The following is a 19758-nucleotide window of genomic DNA, read 5'->3' as shown; positions in this document are numbered from 1 at the left end:
CGTGCCTATTTCTCCACATCCTCGCCAGCATCTGTTGTTGCCAGACTTTTTAATGATCACCATTCCAACTGGTGTGAGATGGTATCTCATTGTGGTTTTGATTTGCATTTCTCTGATGACCAGTGATGACGAGCTTTTTTTTTTTTCATATGTTTGTTGGCCACATACATGTCTTGTTTTAAGAAGTGTCTGTTCATATCCTTTGCCACTTTTTGATGGGGTTGTTTTTCTTTTTTTTCTGGTAAATTTGTTTAAGTTCCTTGTAGATTCTGGATATTAGACCTTTGTCAGATGGATAGATTCAAATCAGAGCTTTAACAGCCGAACTTTACAGGGAAAAGGCTGAGTGACACCTCCTTTATATGAAGAAAATGTTCTTCTCCAGCAACCCACATGTGTTCAGTGTATGGAAGAAGCTGTTCAGTAATTATAACTGACACATGTAAAAGATAACTGATTGATTTAATGCCTATAAATTTTATTTTCTTTAAACCTAAGATGTGACCATTAAATTTTTAGAAGACATTTGGCTAGTGGATTAATAATTAAAAGAATATTAGATGAATTCATCTGCTTCCTATTCAGCCGTTCTTTTATTTATAAGGCTATTTTTCTCAAAATGAATGATCATGAATGTCTAAAAAAAAAAACAAAATATTTAGCTGTTTGAAGATGCAATTATCTTTTTATGTTGTTTTCTTTAAAGTATTTACAATGATAGCTAAATGGTAGGGCTTCTTCCCTCTGTTACTCTAAGTATGCCTCGTATACATCCTCAAAGCATTTTTTTTTTTTTTTGGAGACAGAGTCTTACTCGGTTGCCTAGGCTGGAGTGCAGTGGCGTGATCTCAGCTCACTGCAACCTCCGCCTCCCAGGTTTAAGCAATTCTCCTGCCTCAACCTCCCAAGTAGCTGGGATTACAGGCGTCCGCCACCATGCACAGCTAATTTTTGTATTTTTAGTAGAGACGGGGTTTCACCAAGTTAGCCAGGCTGCTCTTAAACTCCTGACCTCATGATCCACCCTCCTCGGCCTCCCAAAGTGCTAGATTACAGACGTGAACCACCACGCCCAGCCGCCTCAAAGCATTTTTAAAAGAGCAAGGTGATGGGGTTCATTGGGTGTTTGGTGTTTGAAATTAAATACCTCTGTTATTGATTAAGCCATATTTTAAATATTATCATCACTAAACTCAGTTAAATATTTCCACTGTTAACTGCAAGGCTCAAATGCTTGGATATTATAGAAGATATTTGACTTCAAAGATAACTGCTACAATTTTGGGTCATAACAAATAGCTTTTAGAAGGGGAAAAAATAAGTCTTGGGAGGAAAATAAGCAAAGTCTCTTAGTTTAATATAGCGGTTGGCAAATGTAGATACTTAAAAGCTCTGAAAATCCCCATTGCAGGCCATCAGAGCGTTGTAATTAAGTATTAAATTAATTCGGATAAAAGGATAATCCATCAGGGCCACTAATGTAGTGGAAGTGTGGTTTCGGTGTGATTAGTCTCACCATGGAAGTCCAAGAAAGTCCCACTCAGAATGAACAATGAAAGAATCATATTTGTCTCTGGGTATTTTGTCATAGGCTCAATTGCCCAGTGCCAGTGTGTAAGCCACTGTTAAAATCCCGAGCCCTTAGTCCTGTCTACGGGTAGCTGGCTGCGTTAGACATTTTATGATGATGAAATTGAATTCTACATCTGATAATGGTAATCCATCATGTCTACCTCTTTTTTTCTCTTAAAACTACACTGACAGCCAGGCGCAGTGGCTCCCGCCTCATCCCAGCACTTTGGGAGGCCAAGGCAGGCAGATCGCCTGAGGTCAGGAGTTTGAGACCAGCCTGGCCAACATGGAGAAGCTCTGTCTCTACTAAACCATAAAAACGATCCGGTCATGGTAGTGTGTGCCTGTAATCACAGCTACTCAGGGGACTGAGGCAGGAGAATCGCTTGAACCCAGGAGGTAGAGGTTCATTGTTCTAAACGACATAGCCAGGGGTGGTTATTTCTAAATTTTCTGTGTTGAATTAAGATAGGAATGTGGATTTCTTCCTATTTTGACCAACAACCAAAAAAAAAAAGGCTAAGTGTGTTTCACCCTGCTAAAAATGTAACTTTTCTTGAATCTGTCATTCGTTCACTTACATTTTCTGAAAATGAACATAATAAAATGGGAAAATTAACCACCATGGGGCTCAGCATGCTGGTGGCCATTTGGAGGAACTTTTCTACCAACAGTGTAACAGAGAAAAGAGAAAAGGGTACCACGGTGTACCTCAGCCTCAGATGCCCTGGCTGTTCTGTGAAGCACAAGTGTAAGATTTCTCCCTGTGATCTTTTGCTCCTCTGCCTTTTTACTGCCAAAGGCTAAGATGGGCACAGGGCCCTTTCCAGCTGCCCCTGCCCGAGAAATGCCTATTTGGTGACCAAAAGCAATAACCATTCCATAGGACTAGCAGTGATTAAGTCAGCTTACCAATCCACAAGAGTGGAAGAGACTGCTAAAGATATTGGAACAGACATGCTTAATAATGCCTAATTTCTACAGCTACTTTTGTGATAATACGAGAGGCTGAAATAGATAGGGGCTGAACATGGGAAGGCTGGTGTTGTGAAGCCCAGGACTTGGATTTCAGCACTGGTGCTTACTGGCCACTGGGTCTGGAAGAGATTGGTTCCTTTCTCCCAGCCTCAGTCTCCTTGTCCCATCAGATTGATAATGCCTGGAGAGGGCATTTGAGCTGGGCTCTAAAGAGTTCAAATAATGTAGATGAACAGAGATGGGCTTCCGAGATAGCAGGAATAGAGAACAAAAGTGTCAGAATGGGTATACATGGTCTTTTCTGGGAATACCCCAAGCTCTTTAGCCTGAGAGAGAGGTGTGGTGTAGACAGCTAGGAGCTGTGAGTTCCATGGCTAGAAATATGGGGTGGGCCCAGACCACAGAGGGCCTTCAGCATCTGGCAAAGGAGTTGGAATTAATTCAGTAGAAAATGAAGACCCACTGAAACAAAGAGGGAGCCATTCTTGTGTGTCAGGAAAAGATTTCGGGAACCAAACATAAAATAAAAACCAGCAGTGAGACCATTGTCTCAGTCGGTTTGTACTGTTGTAATGACACCAGAGACTGGGTAATTTATAAACAATAGAAATACTACAATTCTGGAGGCTGAGAAGCCCAGGATCAAGGCGCGGGCACGTCATTGTGTGTCGAGGGCCTAGTCTCTCTACTTTTAAAATGGCGCCTTAGCCGGGCTCGGTGGCTTACGCCTGTAATCCCAGCACTTTGGGAGGCCAAGGCGGGTGGATCACAAGGTCAGGAGATCAAGACCATCCTGGCCAACATGGTGAAACCCCGTCTCTACTAAAAATACAAAAAATTAGCTGGGCATGGTGGCGGTCGCCTGTAGTCCCAGCTACTCGGGAGGCTGAGGCAGGAGAATGGCGTGAACCCGGGAGGCGGAGCTTGCAATGAGCCAAGATTGTGCCACTGCACTCCAGCCTGGGCAACAGAGCGAGACTCCATCTCAAAAAATAAAAAATAAAAAATTTTAAATGGCGCCTTGTGGCTGCATCCTCCAGAGGCAGCAAACACCGTGTTCTCACATGGCAGATGCACAAAAAGGGGCCTGTGCTGGTTTCCTCTAGCCCTTTTAGAAGGCAGTAGTCCATTCGGGGGCAGGGGGTGGAACTCTCATGAGTTGCTTTCCAGAAGACCCCATCTCTCACTACTACCACAGCGGAGATTTAAGTTTCAACACATGACTTTGGGGGACATTCAGACCATAGCAAGCAGTGAGGAGACTATCGTAATTATCCAGGTGAAAAGTAATCATATTCCTAGGGGCGGTGAGGGTGGTGTGGAAAAGCAAGCAGGAAATGGCTGAGAGAATTCAGAAATAGAATGCCAAAGGATTTGTCAGTAGTTTAAGTACCGGACACGAAGAAATACAGGGAGTCCTGGATGGCTCTGAAGGATTCAAGCCTGTGACTGGGAGGGAGAATGGTTCTGCCATGATTAGAAAACAGGAAAGGCGGAAGGGAAAGCCAGGGACCTTGAGTACGGTTGTGTACCTACCAAGTGCATGGATCAGGAGGGAGCCCTAAGTTGGTATCTCCAGCAAACTGTTGGAAATATACGAATTTGAGTGGGAGGGAGAAGTCGAAGCTAGGGAAATACATTTCAGATTCACCCAAAGCAGGAGATCTTTAGAGTTGCAAGAGTCGATGGGATCAAAGGGGAGAATTGTAGAAAGAGATGGAAAGAGATACAAGAAGAAAATGACAGGGATGAAGAGAGGAGAAAAAAAGAGTAAGAAGAGTTATTCAGAGATGTCACAGGGAAGAAGATAAGTACCGTGTATGCAAAACAGTGAGAACATTTCCAAATAAAGGACAGGGTAAGTGATAGTAAATACCACAGACCCAGGAACAGCATAGCCCCTGGGGGGTCCAAGAGCTTTCTCGTTGGCAAAGGTTATTTCCTGTCAAGATGAATGTGTATGCACCAGTAATTATTAGTATTCCAGAATATCCTCTCTTTAGCATAGTAAGTGCTTAACAGTCACAAGCAAAAGATTTATATAAAAGAAATGCTCATTTAATTTATTTAATCGGACATTGGCTAAGTTATTAGTCGCTACCTATGGCTTTATAAGACATGAAAAAGTTGGAGGAAATCTAATGAGGATCTTTTATCTGTAAGGGAAAGGTCATCATGGGCATCAAGTATTGAATTTTAGAAACGGTGCCACAGTGAATAGGGATATATTATAACTCAGATTACACTTCAAAAGGACTGATTTGCTTGGGACTTCATCATTTAAAATCTCTTGCAATAAAACTGACTACATGAAAAGATATTAATCACATGCTTTAATGCTATTCCATCAAATTATTTTAATGGGTATATTTGAACAGAATTTTAATTTTTCAGATACATTCTTTGTCAATATAAAAGAGAATTTGAAAGATGATTGTAAAATGTTACAAATCAAATTTAAATCCTGATCTTATTTTCATTTTCTCTAGCAATAAAACTAACCAGTGAGGTGTCTGAAATATATACTACAGCAAACTCTTGACACAGATATGATTGGAAAATGAGACATTTTGGTTAATCAAATATTATTGTTAATAGTGCAATGCTATGTCGTTCTCTGATTTGTAAAAATCAGAGAAAAACATGGTGAATCTTTGGCAACATAAGAGAAAACTCACAAATCTTGATATCCTGGGGTCAGTTTTTAAAGCAGTAATTACACATGATACAAGATTATATTCTAAGCTCTTTTTTCCAGTAAAAAAAAGATAAGTCAATGATGTTCCATAAAGTTGATTCTTGTTTAATCAACTTTTACAGTTGGGCGGGCGTAGGCGGCACTGACAGCATTCTTTGGAAAGGGAAGCAACAGAGGAGAAAGGCAGGATATTTGGTGTCTGCTCACATTGGGAAATACGGGGAGCCAGGGGTGGTTAAGTCCAGAGAAGGCTGGATGTCTGTCTGCAGGGCTACATCTGGAAGGGCAAGGGAACGGTTTCCTTGTTGCCTCAGAGCATAGGTCATGTGGCACAAGAGGAGCATTTAGGAAATGCAGATTTTTTTTCAAGGCAAAACAGTGAAAACTATTCAAGAAGGTAGCAAACTACTGGCCCTTTCATGCTTTTCTTATCCTTGCAAGTGTGCAAGGCAAGACAGGAGATTCTCTGTTGTCTTTCAGGTTGAATGAGATTGTGCCTTGCTTACTGCCGCCACACCAAAGCCTGGTGTTTACTCCTGTGCGATCATTGTATGCTAGGGACGTCTAACTGTGTCAGGAGGAAATGGCAACTGAGCTCCTGTGGCCTTTCACCTCTAGGGGTGCCACACTGCAGCACACTGGCCGGCTACCATGCTCCTGACTCCAGTCCTGCCAGGAGCTCTTGTGAGCTGTGACTTTGCATAAGTAGCTTGAATGTCACGTGCCTCAGTTTTCACATCTGTAAAAGGGAGATGATAATGGTACCTATGCCATGGCTCTAAACGCGATCATGCATGTGAAAGCAGTTGAAGTCATGCCTGGCAGAAGTAAATAGTGGCTGCTGCTACTGCTGTTGTGATTGTTGTTACTCCACAAAGAGATGATTTTGTTTGGTTTAGATGAGCTGCTTCAGAAAGAGCAAAACTATTCAGATGACGTCTTGGCCAACATGATTAGTGAACCAAGGATCAGTTACGGAAACGATGCTCTCATGCCATCTTTGACCGAAACGAAAACCACCGTGGAGCTTCTTCCCGTGAATGGAGAGTTCAGCCTGGACGATCTCCAGCCGTGGCATTCTTTTGGGGCTGACTCTGTGCCAGCCAACACAGAAAACGAAGGTAAGAGTTCCCTGAGCCAGCAAGGGTGTTCTGGGAGGTATATATACACATGTATACGTGTGTGCAAGAGAGAGAATTATCTTTTGTATGTTGTTGAGTGGTGAATTTTTTTTGATGTAGTCATAAATATTTTCATTTCAATTTTACTTTAAAAAGTAAATATTAGGAGTTACTATGTCATTAAAATAATATTATATCTGTGTAAATTATACTTTATATTTTTTATGCTGCAAAGCAAGTAAACTGCCAATTGTTGGAAAAGACAACAACTCCATTGTATAGGTGGCAAAACAGAATGGTAATGATTTACATAACATTTGCAAGTAAAGGGCCTCTTGTTTCCCACATGTCCAGGTTTGCATTCTAGGGAATATTATCCTTCGAGTGAAAACTCCTGGCCAAAGGGGAGCCACAGTATATTACTGAAGAGGCAGTTCTTCACAAGGAAAATGTGTGGCAATAACATTCTTCTAATTTTTACTTTCGTGTTTCTCTTCTTAATATAAAATGATACATTCTGTAACAATAACAGTGGATACATAAAGAGCATGTACTATATATCATATATTATGTTTATGACTTTTTCAAATGAGGCAGTGGAGGCACCAGGAGACTAAGTTCTTAAGTGATGACTGTTGGTAGGAATTTTTTAGAAATGTTTTTTAACTGTGAGGTATATTGTTCCCTCTGGAATGGAAGCACAAAATTCAACTTGTGTTTATGACATAATGATCTAGAATGCCACCTTCCAAAAAAGCAGATAGTGAAATAAGGAAAAATTACAATTTACCAACAGAAAGGAGTTTTGAGGGCCTGCAGAGGTGCAGATTTGATACGCACCAAAGTAGTCTTCACTGGCTACTTATTCGTACATGAAATTTCAGATTGAATTAAATGTTAAAGGCAAGGATAGAGAACTACATATAAATAAAATTTAATTTTGCTTAAGACTTAATTTGTGTTTAGAAAATTAAATTTAAGGCAGCTGCCAAAATTAAGGAGCACATTGCTCTAAATATTTTTTCCTTTGGTATCTTAGAGAAGTAAGATTCTTCTCTATCAACAAATTTGAGCAGTAGATGGCATCCTTTTTCACAGGGATTTCTTAGCAGAAGTATCTGTTCAGGCAAGAATATCTTTCAGCTTCTTTTATCTTTTTTCTACATGTTCAGAAGTATACAATTACACACAAACACCTTGATTTCTAGATACAAATAACATGTTTTTTAAGAACACAACAGCACTTTACCTGATTTTCTTTATCAAGGCAGCAAATGTTGATGGAGATTTCATATTTATAATATACCTTATAGGCCAGGCACTGTGGTTCACGCCTGTAATCCCAGGACTTTGGGAGGCTGAGGTGAGCAGATCACAAGGTCAGGAGATCGAGACCATCCTGGCTAACACGGTGAAACCCTGTCTCTACTAAAAATACAAAAAAAAAGTTAGCCGGGCGTGGTGGCAGGCACCTGTAGTCCCAGCTGAGGCAGTTGAGGCAGGAGAATGGCATGAACCCGGGAGGCGGAGCTTGCAGCGAGCCGAGATCACGCCACTGCACTCCAGCCTGGGTGACAGAGCAAGACTTTAAATTTAAAAAAATAAAAAATAATAAAAAGTAAAAAATATATATAATATACCTTATAACATGCAATTAGTACACTCCTCAGACTAAATCTAAATATAATATTAGACCTTAAGTGCACTGGACAAGTTTTTTCTAAAGAACCATTGCAGAAAATATATAACTATTTTCACAATGTGAATCATTACCCCAAATTTGTTTCCTCAATTTGAAAAAGGGCACCTTACAGTAATAGCAGATACAAACAGCATGTACTGACAATGTAAAAATAATTAAAACTTTACCATTTATGAAAATAGTTCTTAATCACACAGAAGAAAACAATTTTAGGGACAGTTCATTATCAAAGACCTGGACAACTGCCCTATTAAATGTATTGAGTGCAGATTGTTTTTTTCTTTACAGGTGGATACATTTTGGTCATTGAAGGTCCTCTTCGTTCAGTCTCTAATGAGAATTTTTAGTGAAAAATGTCCGATCTCATTTTGTAAATTGAATGCACACTAAATTTGCTCTTTTACTAACAGCATACCTTGTAGCATCAGCCTTAGGAGAAAATCTGCGTGCACACGTGTGCATGTACACACACACACAAACACTGAAACCCTTGGGTATTGCCAAGATGTCCATTTGAGCAAAGACCTTGATTAAGTACTTCTGGATACTTGACAAACATGCAGCTATTACATTGCCTAGGCCTCGTGAAAAGAGCTGATATTCTTGTTAGATGATTCCGTTTGAACAGTAGAATCTGGTATAACAATATTGGGAGCAATAGAACTTGCAGTGTCAGAGTCTTGCGTTGCAGTACTCTTCATTATCAGTCCCAACACTGATATATATTGATTATAGCAAACAATTTGAAAAGCCACTTCAGCATTTTTTTTTTTTTTTTTTTTTTTTTTTTGAGACGGAGTCTCACCCTGTCGCCCAGGCTGGCTGGAGTGCAGTGGCGCGATCTTGGCTCACTGCAAGCTCCGCCTCCCAGGTTCATGCCATTTTCCTGTTTCAGCCTCCCCAGTAGCTGGGACTACAGGCGCCCACCACCACGCCCGGCTAATTTTTTGTATTTTTACTAGAGATAGGGTTTCACCGTGTTAGCCAGGATGGTCTCAATCTCCTAACCTTGTGATCCACCCGCCTCAGCCTCCCAAAGTGCTGGGATTACAAGCATGAGCCACGGCGCCCAGCCCCAATTCGTTTTTAAATAAAATAGATGGCCATCATCTCATAGGATATTAAATACTACCCCACACCCCTGAACTCCTGAAGGATACAGACCCGAGTTTAAATTCCAGCTCTGCTATGCGCTTATGAGCAAGTTACTTAGTCTCTCTGGCTGCTTCCTCGCTGTAAAATAAGGTTGACAATAATTCCTAACTCAGAGGTATAGTATGAGCATTAAATAAGAAGGCATAAAAAAGCTCTTAGCAAAATTCCTGGAACATAGTAAATGTCAGTGGTAGCTTTTTTTTTTCTTTTTAATGGAGCCAGGATCTTATTAGAGAGACTTTATCAGCCTGTCTCAGGATGAATCACCGTATGGCCTGAACAGTGTATCCTTAAAATAATGAATATAATAAGCCATATAATGAGATACAGTCCTAAAGCCATCTCTCTTCTCACACCATCTCCCACCTCTCCCCAGAAACTTGTTAGTCTTTCTTTTTACAGACATGTGCGCACACACACATACACACAACTACTGAAAATATCTAAAATTCTCAAAGGATTTCCTTTTGTTCTTCATGCAGTCCTCATTATCGTAGTTTCAAACGCTTACCAAAAATTTGTTGTTTTTCTCAAGAACAATCAGTGAAATCCAGAGGAGGGTCTGATGCCCATTTTTTAAATTTACATTGAAGAAAATAAGCATATCACAGTTTTCCAATGTGCTGCGATTTGCCTTAAGAAATTTTTATTCTTTGGTTTTCACATCCACAAAACCTAAATGAATGCCTAGGCTGAAATGAAGCCGTTGTTACAGAATTGTGCTCACAGATCATGAAATGATCTGGCTGGAAGCATTAGCATTAATGACATTTGTGTTTGTTCTACTTTTTCCTGACTGCCTGAGAAGGGCAGCCACAAAGAGCAGCATAGCATGCAGTGACCGCCAGGAAGTCTTTGTGACCAACAGTCTGCCTCTTTGTAGATAATACCTAGATATAATATGTAGATAAAATAATATTTTTAGAGAGACACAGCAGGTCTTAATAAGACCGTATGGATGTATTTGCAAAATGTGAAGCTGCCTTCTAGTATATTTTTAACTAGCTTTATAGAGGCAATGAGGAAGCCAATTTAAATGTTGAAATTTAGATTAAATAAATATTTCATTAAACTTACAAACCAGTTCTGGTCAGGCCTCTTATCGATATGTAAAACTGGTGTACTGCTGATTCCTCGTTACCTTTGGCCTGGTAGAGAGTTTGTACAAGGCAGCACGGTTAATAGTTTAGGTTTATTACAAAGAACACCAGAAGTAACAAACTCAAAAATCCCAGAGGTCTGACCATTGTTTTTCTCTCCTCTTACAGCAAAGGATTTGATTCAAAGCTACTGAGAGCAAGAGAATAATTCATTTCTGATTACATTTTATTTTAACTCTATTAAAAGTTAAGATAATGTATTTCTTGTTTTTAAATTACTAAACAGCCAATGTAAGATGTTTTTTAACACTTTTTTGATGAAGTTACTGTCTGGTTAAGCAAAGGTCCATTGGAAAAATTGGAAAGTAGTTGCAATGGATTGGGAAATAACACACTACTTTGTTTTGTTGGTGTGTATTCTTTTTTTTTTTTTGGCAATGATATCATAATTGCCTTTTAAAAAAGAACTGTTTTTTAATGTCTGCTCCCTGAGCTACTTATTTTTTGAGCATTAATTTATACTAAATCAGCTTCAATCTTTTAAAGCAGATTAGGGTTTATGTCACTGAAACTAGTTTTGTTTAATCTTCCTAAAAAATAGGAAAGGTTTATTATTGTTTTTAAATAATACATGCCTATTTTTAAAAAAAAAGATCGGGGAGAGGCAGAGAAACTTATAGGACTATATCATTTGTAAGTTTCTTTCATATAAGTATACGCATTTGAACCCTGGAAAAAACCGTTTACTTTGTGACACAACTGAAGTTCAGAAAGAATGTGATTAGCCCCAGATCACAAAGAAAGTCAGTGGTGATATTAGCAGTGGCCGGTGGGACTAGCAGCTCCTCAGCCTGCATTTAAACCACAGGTACACTTCACTTACTGCCCCCTGAGTTGCGTATACATTTTCTGATAATGTAACTATGGATGTATGTGCTCACCACCACTTCAAGGTGCGTGTTTGCCCTCATGCATGTGGTTTGTTGTGTTCTTAACTGCAGTTGAAGCACTATTTGGGTCCCTTGTCATCAGGAGATTCTCACAAAGTACAATGACCTTTCAACTAACTGCATTTTACAAGGAGTAATACAGTTACTCATTACAGGTTGTTGCAAATAGGAAAAAAAATGAAGTATAGAAAAACCAAACTTCATTGTCGAAATGTCTTTGGGAGTTGCAGAAGGAAGTGAAGCATGTCTTCCTCTAACGCACTAGTGAAATACTAGAGAATAGTCATTCTCGCATCAGTAGTTACTATGGAATATTTAATCATAGATATTTAATCAGTGCAGTTCTGTAGTATTTGGTAGTGTCTCAAACAGGTTTTAAAGGTTATTTGTTCCTCACCATAATTAGAAGATGCAGATGTTAACATTTCTGTTTCCATATGGAGAAACAGCCACAGAAGTGGGCACTTGCCCAAGGCCACAGACGTTGTAAATGTTGGGCCCAAGCCTGGGATTAGATGCCTCACCCTCCTTTTGACTCCACCATGCTGCCAGTCTCTACATGAGAAAGGACCAAATTTTATTTCATCCGTATGTCCTAGTGCTCCCGGAAATATTTTCTTATATTTTGAAGACTTGGCTTACTGCCACTTTTTTCCCTCCGTCACTGTTTCTATTAACATGTGGCATCCAAAATCGATTTGGACTGAGAATCCCACCTTTGAATGCCTGGCCTGTGTGCATCAGTAAGCTGGATGGTTTTGCTGAAATTGTTAGAAGCCATTTCATCGAGCACACCGTGTCTCCTTCAGCACCTGTGCTCACTTTGTCTTACCCTTTTCCCTTTACACTTGGCCACCTTACCAAAGGGTCTTCCCCCTGTACCTCCACTCCATGGCTTCATTTACCCTATGACCATTTATTAATCCTAAAAACTTTGCTTTTGTCCCCATTCCTTGTTTCTTCAAACACCATTGTAAAACAAGGAAGTATTTTCTGAGCATCAGAAATGCTTTGGAAAGGTCAGATGATGGTGAGGAATATCATGCTGTCTACACTGCTTTCTTTGGGTCAGAACCAGAACACACACAAAGGGAAAATTGTGAACAATGGCAAATATAAAATGAAATATCCTCATTTCACATGTTTCAGCTGTATGTCATCTGTCAAATGGAAACCAGCCTTTTTGAAAAAGTGAGAAAAAGACTGTGGTTTCCCTCTTCTGCCCTCATACTAAGGACAAATTTGATTCACTCACTAAATGGCAGATTATGTGGTGAAACTTTGCTCTCCTGATAAATTCATATTTGCACTTCCCCTGGAAATTTAACAGAGTCCTTTTGTAGTTAATTAACTGTAAAATAAGATAAGATCGGGCAGTTGTAAAAGGAAGTATCTTTAAGGTTTTCTGCTAGGCTGGGAATATTTTATTTCTAATCAAAAGCCAAGAAACTATCTCTAAACTAGCTCAGAGGGAAATCCACCCTCCCCACCCCTCTTCTTTGATGTTGCTGCATATACTGGTGAGGGCTTTTATTAGAAAACTAAGGAGCAGGACTGGCACATCAATAGCAATAAGCCATTTAAAGTGGTGCCCCTCCTGGTCCTTGATGCTCGGGATTAACTCACTGTGGTTCTTTTCTGGCTGCTGCTTTTTTGTAACTTGTTTATTGCATATGCTTTTTTCCCTGCTCGACTATGTTCGGGAGCCACGACTTACCATCTTGATTTGTCTTGTTTGCTTTCTGTGTCCCTTGCTTCCTGCGCCCAGTTGAGCCTGTTGATGCCCGCCCTGCTGCTGACCGAGGACTGACCACTCGACCAGGTATCGGAACCGCTTGACTTCTGCCTCTCCGCATCTTGCGCCTAAGCTCGAGCAGATGTTGTCTCTTTTCTGCATTTTAAGCCTCTCTCAATTGTACTTACTGCAGAGTGGAATCTGAAGTGACCTTAGAAACCAAACTTTTAAAAATTCCCCTTGACTTTTCCTTACTCTTCATTTCCCACGTTCCGAGTGAAGTGATTTTTTTGTTTCTGAGCTTTCCTTTTGAAACCTAAAAGAGAGCCCTTCCAAATTTGGGTTTTTTCTTTTTTTCTTTAAAACAAACAAAACAAAACAAAACAAAACAAAAACAGAAGCCCAGACAGATGTAGACTGTCAGGTGATGACTTGGATACCAGTGTGAACATCTCTCCTTTCTTGTTTGGCGTCCAGATGGGTTATTTTCTAACTGAACTGGGCTCAAACTTCAGTCAGTTACTGAAGTAGACATGATTTCCTGAAAATACCAGAATTGGTTTCTCTCCAGAGCCCGAAATACATCTTCTCTTTTGTGGGTTGTATGTACTTATTCTCAATGAGTGGCTAAAGTAACACAACAGATGTGGATGCATAATTTTGCACATAAGCCCTTTTTTTATATATTACTTAAAAATCCCATTAACACTGAAATAGACACTTCTTTTTTTACAGTTTCACAAACATTAAGAAGAAACACATTTTTATTTTGTGAATAATGTCATAGCACAGAAGAAGCAAGTATGTGCCTGGTGTCTACTCTTAAGAACAACCTCACCCAACTGATAGTAGCCAACGATGTCAGTGAATCAAAAAGAGGAAGAAAGTTATTGAACTGGCAAATCTGTATATTCCAGGGAGATTTCAATCCCAAATAACACATACTTTTCTGTATTTATTTTCTTCTTTATCCTCATAATGTCCCCAGGCGATAGTCAAAGAACAGGGAATTAACTTTCTTTGAAGATATTAATACACGGAGGTAAACCTTTGCTGCCTGGTTCAGATACAGTCGGCAGCAGAGCCAGGAGACCCACTCCGTCCCTCACACTTCCACCACAGGCTCGAGCCATGACTGCCTCCAAGCACGGTCACTGATGAAGACTCAGAGTCTGCTTGTGGCATCTTCATGCCTTTATGCTGTGATTAACAGTGGCAGCAGAGACAGTAGCGTGACACGTCTTGACAGCTGGTCTCGTTGATTTTATGAATTTCTGTCTGTAGGCTTTTAAGGGGAACTTAAATTATAGTGAGTCAGAGACAGTTTCAGTTCTTCTAATGTCCTCCTTATTGTCAATGTCATGTAAGGGAATCTCAAGCCAGGAGTTGACATTCCTATTCTGCTCAGCCAACTTGTAAGGCCTTGGGCTGAGGGTCAGTTCAGTTCTAATTGCAACCACAGCCAGCTCAGGTTGGTCATTTGCCTTGGGACTTTTTTCATGGTGCTTCTCTTTAAAAGACACGCTTTTCATCTACAAGCGTAAAATGTAACTTAGAAAGCGCTCATTCGACTCATTCAATTTTACCAAATTTCTACATTGGGCCAGCAGAGCCTATATGTTACTATTGAAACATCCAGGAACAGGTGACACTACCAGTCAATGTTTTTTTCTTTTTTAAAAAAATTATTGTTTTTTGTTTTTTTGAGGTGGAGTCTCGCTGTGTCCCCCAGGCTGGAGTGGAGTGGCGCGATCTCAACTCACTGCAACCTCTGCCTCGGGGGTTCAAGCAATTCTTGTGCCCCAGCCTCTCAAGTAGCTGCGACTACAGACGCGCACCACCATGCCCAGCTAATTCTTTTGTATTTTCAGTAGAGACGGGATTTCACCATGTTGGCCACGCTGGTCTCGAACTACTGACCTCAGGTGATCCACCCACCTCGGCATCCCAAAGTGCTGGGATTACAGGCAAGAGCCACCATGCCCGGCCTATTCTTTTTAAAAAAAATTTTTTTTAATCTAAATCTAACATAAAAAGGACACCTCCAAACATTATCGAACAAAAACAATGTGTTTTAAAGGAAGAGCTAGAGAATAGTTAATGGTATTACACAGGTGGGAGAAAACCATCCAAAACCTTTCTCATAACAATAAGAATATTATGTCACTTGGGGATTTCACAAAGATCAATGCACTAAATTCTTTCTAGGGTTGAAAGAAATTAAATGGTACAGTCCCTGCTCTCAGGAGCTTGAGGTATAATAGAAGGAATTTGGCGTATTTGGAAACATGAGATGGAATTTGGAAGAAAAAAAAATAGAAAGCAACATTAAGTGCCAACAAGAATGTTCTGTGATGTGAGCAGATGGAGTACTAACCCAGGGGTATGTTAAGTAGAGAATTTACTGGAGATGGGCTTCCAGAGAGGTTGTGAAAGATTTGAGGCACCTGGATTGGCAAAGAAGAAGGGAACAATTCTATTCAGAAGAGAGGGTGGCCTAAGCCAAGCTTCCTTTCATACACAGTGTAGGCTTGGGTTGCCCAATAAGATGGCTAAAGTTGAGAAAGAATGCTCAGATATGAAGTGAGGAAGATTCCAGTTAGGGTTTGTCTATGAATAGCAGTGTTTGCTGCACATGTATTAAGGCATGCGTGTGCTCTCTGTATTTGTGCTTGTAGTAAGTTTATCAAACATTTGAGCTAATTTCCCCTTGTGTTTTGTAGCATAGTTTTGGTTCTTCTTCACATTTTAGAGACCACACACTTGAGTCTAATGTGCCGAATTATATCTTTAGCCTTTCCAAACTTAGCCTTCCCAAGATTGTCATGCCATTCAAGTAATGGCATTGTTTTTGAATAATCACTATTGTTCTCAGAAACAAGTTAAGAAAAGGTTTTTGTTTTCCCCCCACCCAGTGCTTTATAATCATGACTGAGGAAAATGGCTTTTCCTTAACTCTCATATCTAAAAAAAACAGAATATGGTAACTTCCAGGATGCAGTGTCAAGTAGGGACCACCGTCATAACAGTGGTGATTTGGGGGCATAGTGGCCATTATAGCTTCTCCTCCTGGCTTATTTCTAAAGAAAAAATAGACTCTGAAGGACTAATTATACAGTTTGACCAGAATAAAAAAGAAAAACACATTAGCGAATGCTTCACATAGGGTAGAAGGCTGCCCTTTCTGTTACAATTCATCATCACCCTTCTGCAGTCCAAATGAAGGGAAACCAGGTCCTTGACCCCGAGCCATGCAAGAGGTATCATGAAGGACATACCTCCTTTAGCCCCCACATGAGCAACAGGCTCTGTCCACTCATCATGACTTACAGGGAGAGAGAGCTGGAGTCACCAGGGCTTAGGGTGAAATCAGCACAACTCAAGAAAGACCTCTAAGTAAGCCTGTAAACCAAAGTCCCTGCCATTTATTTAAAACTACTCATCACATTTTATTACACGCATTATCACATTATGAATATTTCTCTATGTGCCAGCTTACTGATTTTTTCTTTCAGTAAGATTTGCTTAATGTAAAAAGTCTTCACTAAATGACTATTCATGCTAAACAAAAATGAACTATTATAGCAAGAGCTCTTTCTGCTAAGAGCTTCTCAAACTATTGAGCTGTAAACATTAATTTGTCTGTCATGCTGACTTGATAACATGAATTGAATTTTTTTTTGGACCACCAAAAGTATTCGCAGTATCATTTCAAAAATAGTGTGGGCTTGTAAAATTTTTAGTGGAGAGCTCTTGGTTTTGTTTTTTTTTGAAACAGGGTCTGTCTCTGTTTCCAGGCTGGAGTACAGTGGCATGATCTCGGCTCACTGCAACCTCCACTTCCTGGGCTCAAGCCATCCTCCCACCTCAGCTTCCCATGCGGCTGGGATTACAGGGATGTGCCAACATACCTGGCTCACTTTTGTATTTTTAGTAGAGACAGAGTTTTGCCATGTTGACCAGGCTGGTCTCGAACTCCTGAGTTCAAACTGTTTGCCCGCCTCAGCCCCCCAAAGGGCTGGGATTACAGGCCTGAGTCACTGCACCTGGCTGAGAGCTCATTCTTTTTTTTTTTTTTTTTTTGAGATGGAGTCTTGCTCTGTCGCCCAGGCTGGAGTGCAGTGGCAGGATCTCGGCTCACTGCAAGCTCTGCCTCCTGGGTTCACGCCGTTCTCCTGCCTCAGCCTCTAGTAGCTGGGACTACAGGTGCCCACCACCACGCCCGGCTAATTTTTTGTATTTTTAGTAGAGACGGGGTTTCACCATGGTCTTGATCTCCTGACCTCGTGATCTTCCCGCCTTGGCCTCCCAAAGTGCTGAGATTACAGGTGTGAGCCACAGCACCCAGTCAGAGCTCATTCTTTACTTTTATTTTTCAGTATAAATATTTGGCCCCGAAATCTAAAAGGGAAGACTGTACAAACTGTTCAAGAAAGTTTTCTTAAAAACTCAGAAATATAGTTCTAACCTATTGCATTGCCAGATCTTTTATTTTTTTATTCTTTTTTTGGAGACAGTCTCATTCTGTCACCCAGGCTGGAGTGCAGTGGCACAATCTCAGCTCACTGCAACCTCTGCCTGCCGGGTTCAAGCGATTCTTATGCCTCAGCCTTCTGGAGTAGCTGGGATTACAGGCACCCGCCACCACACCCGGATGATTTTTTTTTTTGGTATTTTTAGTAGAGACAGGGTTTCACCATGTTGGACAGGCTGGTCTCAAACTCCTGACCTCAAGTGATCCACCCAGCTTGGCTTCCCAAAGTGCTGGGATTAGAGGCGTGAGCCACCGTGCTTGGCACGTTGCCAGATCTTAATAACAGAAAAGGAGTGAGCTGTAAAGAAATCACTGTGGTTATATAAGGATCTATAGAAAGGGCTATAGAAAGATTAAAATATACAGCCAGTGAGAATTAAAAGAGTTTTAGCATCACTACCCTATAAAAATAAGTGTCAGAAAGGTTAGTTTCAGCAGAATGAGTTGAAACTTAACCAAAAAATACTTAAGAATATTAAAGTAAGAAAATAAGAATAGAGAGTTCTGAGGGTCTTGTAGCAAGAAGTTGGGGGTTGAGGGTTAGGTCATTGAGAGGACCAGAGTTAAAGAGATGAGAAAGGGAAACTGTCCCACTTTCATTGTGCCTTTTATGTCTATATTAAAGAGAATGAACTTCTGATGAAAGGAAATTAAAGCCCGAGATAGATCAACATGAGAAAAGAAAGCCCTAGCCCATTAGTTACCTATTGCTGTATGGCAAATAACCCGAGAGTTTAGCAGCTTAAAACAACAAGCATTAGTTTCTTACCGTTTTTATAGGTCAGGATTTGGGATGTGGTTTAGCTGGATGGTTCTGGCAGAGTGTCTGTCATGTGGTTGCAGTTAAGATACTGCCTGAGCTGAAGTCATCCAAAGGTTTGATTGGAGCTGGTGGGTCTGTTTCCAAGATGGCTCACTCACGTGACTGTTACTAAGAGACCTCAGTACCTTACCATGTGAGCTCTGTAAGGCTGCTTGAGCATCCCTACAACATGGCATTTCGCACCCCTGCACCAAGAGGTCCAGGAAAGAGATTAAGAAGGAAGTTTTAGTGCCTTTTTTGGCCCAGTCTCAGAAGTCATACACCGTCACTTCTATCATACTCTGTTCACTAGAGCGAATCACTACATCCCAACCACACTCCAGGGAAGGGAATTAAGTTCTACCTCTTGAAGGAAGGAGTATCAGCAAATTTGTGGATATATTTTAAACCATGACATCTTGCTACCCAAGTCCAAGTTCTTATGACCCAGACCAATTGCAGGCTAAGAGAACTTGAAGGTGAAGTAGCACCATTGCCTGTGGTCTTTGTGGAAAGCTGGGAAGGTGGGGATAGGAAAATGAAGTTCTGAATAGCAAAAAGGAGAGAAGATAGCTTCACAGTCTGTAAGCCAGGTATAGAATGACATTGATTGTGGGTCTCTTTTCAAATAGGTTATCAAGTGGAAGCTTTTTGAACAACTGGATGAGGAAATGGTGCTATGTCACAACCAGCATGAATTTCCTAGGTTTTGTCAGATTTATCCTTACCTTCTCCTTGTATAGGCTGTGCTCTTAGACTGGCACATGGTATGCTGTGGACATTGTGCTTTTCAGTGTCCGCGAGATGTGTGACAAGTTTCCCAGAATCTCGTAGACAAGATTGAAAGAGTGATTAGGCCAAGAGCAAGAAGTGAATTCCCCTGGGAGCCAAAGGAATTGGGAATCTGTAGCCCAAGTAAGAGAAGAACCATCAGGAACATGCCTCTCCTCAGGGATGTGATACCTGTTCAAGGTTTTAATGTGGAAGGGAGGATTCGGCTTGCTCTGTGATGAATCAGGCTCAAAGGATGGAAGTTACAGGGAAACTGATTCTGGCTTCATGTAAAAAAGGCCATTTTGGGCCGGCAAATCTATCAAAAAATGGAGGGAAATTGATACATTCCTCTGTGTTCAAACAGGAACTGACAATCTGCCCCTGGGTGGGAACACCGTAGAGGAGATGACTTCAAAAGCCCTTTTCATCCTAAAATTCTGATGTTTGATAATTAAATGTTATAGCATGGACACTGACATTTATATTTTTTACTTATGTTTTTGGTTTTTAAATGACTTTGGGTTTTAAGCTTCAAATTATTTGAACAATGAAATCCATCAGAACAATTAGTGTTAAGAATCATATAGCAATTTATAGAGAAGGAAAAGTTCGTAGGTTATAAATTCTGTTAGTCGCC

General features: G+C 40.5%; 1 protein-coding gene across 3 annotated transcripts in view; it reads left to right on the top strand.

Moving 5' to 3' along the window:
* APP (amyloid beta precursor protein) overlaps positions 1-19758 on the top strand; it is a 287620-nt gene that overhangs the window by 250206 nt on the left and 17656 nt on the right. For all 3 annotated transcript variants that reach the window (XM_030806169.1, XM_030806168.1, XM_030806167.1), the window contains 2 exons: positions 6148-6369; positions 13045-13098. In XM_030806169.1, coding sequence (XP_030662029.1) covers positions 6148-6369; positions 13045-13098 — 276 coding nt within the window. The remainder of the gene's footprint in view (positions 1-6147; positions 6370-13044; positions 13099-19758) is intronic.

This window comes from Nomascus leucogenys, chromosome 25 (genome assembly GCF_006542625.1).
Source record: "Nomascus leucogenys isolate Asia chromosome 25, Asia_NLE_v1, whole genome shotgun sequence".
NCBI classification, from domain to species: domain Eukaryota; kingdom Metazoa; phylum Chordata; class Mammalia; order Primates; family Hylobatidae; genus Nomascus; species Nomascus leucogenys.
This window is presented reverse-complemented; position numbering and strand designations above follow the sequence as displayed.